The 2,214-nt window shown below is 41.4% G+C and overlaps 1 protein-coding gene across 1 annotated transcript in view; it reads left to right on the top strand.

Annotated features, from left to right (window-relative positions):
• Nucleotides 1-1,717: 1,717 nt before the first annotated feature.
• DEPDC7 (DEP domain containing 7) overlaps nucleotides 1,718-2,214 on the top strand; it is a 6,750-nt gene continuing 6,253 nt past the window's right edge. Inside the window, exon 1 of the mRNA XM_009892699.1 lies at nucleotides 1,718-2,139. Coding sequence (XP_009891001.1) covers nucleotides 1,718-2,139 — 422 coding nt within the window. The remainder of the gene's footprint in view (nucleotides 2,140-2,214) is intronic.

Raw genomic sequence — 2,214 nt, 5'->3', positions numbered from 1 at the left:
GGGGGGTTATGGAAGGAAGAGGTGATAAAGCAGTGGTCAATAGTAGAATTATCGCAGGTAGTATGTGTTGGTATTTATTTTAGCAACAGAAACCAGCGTTGGTGTGTGTTTGGTGGTGTTGGGTTTGGGTTGGTGGTTTTTTTTTTCCCTTCCAAACAGGCTAGTCAGCCAGCAAAACATAGGGCTGGAAGGAAATTCTGTATTGTTTTGTTTGTTCTGCCTATCTGAAGGTGTCATCGGGTTAAAGTATCAGCAAGTGCGTGCTTTGTCTGTCTTGTATTTTTAAAGCTTTGGAAACTGGACATTCTGGAAAGTTTCTACCTAGTCTGGTTCAATGCCTTGTATTAAAAAGCTTTTTTTTTCCCCCTGATATAAATCTTTTCAGAAAGTAGGTATCTATTTGATAATGGCTCTGAAGATAACTGTTGCTGTCCTTTAATAACAGTGTTGGTGTGTTTAAATGCTATTGAGTTCTCTGCTCCTTTTTCTTGTTTTCTGAATCTTTACTGCCCCCCTAACTTCCCCCCTGCTCCCGCTCACCCTGCCAACTTGCTAATTTCTGGGCTCTCTGGTAGATGGAGATCAGCTGAAAACTCTGGTGCCTAAAATTGGAATACAATGCTTTAATGCCACTTCAGACTGAACAGAAAAAAGACCTCCTGCATCTCTGTGGAAAATGTTCATGGTTGTATGTTCCAGAATGAGTTGCATGTTGGTTTTTTTTTTTTTTTTAAAACACTGCATCACACTGTTAATTCATTTGGTTTGAGGTCTGTCATAACCCCAGATGGCTTTCTGTAGGATTGCTGCCAACTTCTCGTTCCATATTTTGTCCTTGAGCCTTTGATTTCTCTCTTCTTCCTCTGCTTTCTGTCTTAATAAATTATTCATCTGATTTACTGAGAAGCATATATTCTAATTCTAGCCTCTCTGGTGGCTGTAGCTCTTCCCAGTTGGGTGCCACCTGCAAACCTCATAAGTATATCCTTCTTGTGGAGGCTGAGTCTAGCCTCTGGTCAAACTGTTAATTGTTAGCATGCTATTCTTAATCAGATTGGTAAATGAGTAATAGTTCAGTGGTTTTATTGGGGGAGGGAAGACTGGTTGGCTCAAGGAAGCGGCACTGAGTACACGGGGCTTAAGTCTCAGTTGGAGCTGTGGTGGCAGAAGGCTATTCTGTGGGATAAGTGTTGAGTGAGTGGTGTCTTAAGAGAATTCTTCATCTTGTTAGTGATATTCTAGGCACTGATACTAGGTAGCTTGTGTGTATGCACAGTCTTGTAGGAAACAAGGTTCTGATGTGGCTCTCCATCCCTCCTTCCGTCTTGCCTGCCCAGCTGTATAGTTTTGTCAGTGTTAGCAGAGTTACTGGGGAGTTACAAGTATGTACAGTTAGCTTTTGGTTGTGGGAACGTTGTACTTAGGAGTAGGTTCTACAAGCACAACAATCTGGTTATGGAGGAGCGTGCAAAAGGATAGTGCTACAAAGTGACAGGTTGAAAAAGTAGAAACTCCCGGTTGCAAAGTTCCAGGCTTATGTAGTGAGAGCAACCCCCAGAGTGTGGTACATTGGTACAACGCAGGCAGACTTGCTCAGAAAGTAGCAAAATGTTAATACATGAGCAACTCAAGCCAACTGGAAGTCTCACTTTTAAATCCTTACAAGATTCATGAAAGCTAGTAGCCAGAAAGGGGGCAGTTCTTTTCTAATTGCAGCATGAATTCAGTCTTTATGCTTTCTCTGTTCTCAGGCTTTAGCTTGGCACAGAAACCATTTGGAGCAACATATGTCTGGAGCAGCATTATCAATGCACTTCAAACTCAAGTGGAAGTGAAAAAGCGTCGCCAGAACCTGAAGTGCTATCACGACTGTTTTATTGGTTCAGATGCAGTGGATGTTGTCTTTGCCCACCTTCTACAAAACAAGTATTTTGGGGATGTTGATATTTCCCGTGCTAAAATAGTGCGTGTATGTCAAGCCCTGATGGATTACAAAGTATTTGAGGCTGTTTCAACTAGGGTCTTTGGAAAAGACAAGCGGTCTGTATTTGAAGACAGTAGCAGTAGCCTCTACAGATTTACAAATGTTTCAAACCAAACAGAACTTGATAAAGATTACCAGCAGTGTACACCACAAAGGTTAGTAAATAATGGAATATGAAGATAAGAAAAAGAAATTTTTTACAATGAGAAAATGTTCTGGGGGAGAGACGG

This window comes from Charadrius vociferus, unplaced genomic scaffold (assembly GCF_000708025.1).
Source record: "Charadrius vociferus isolate BGI_N301 unplaced genomic scaffold, ASM70802v2 scaffold19, whole genome shotgun sequence".
Classification (NCBI taxonomy): domain Eukaryota; kingdom Metazoa; phylum Chordata; class Aves; order Charadriiformes; family Charadriidae; genus Charadrius; species Charadrius vociferus.
Note: the sequence above shows the minus strand (reverse complement) of the source record. Positions and strands in the feature narration are given on the sequence as shown.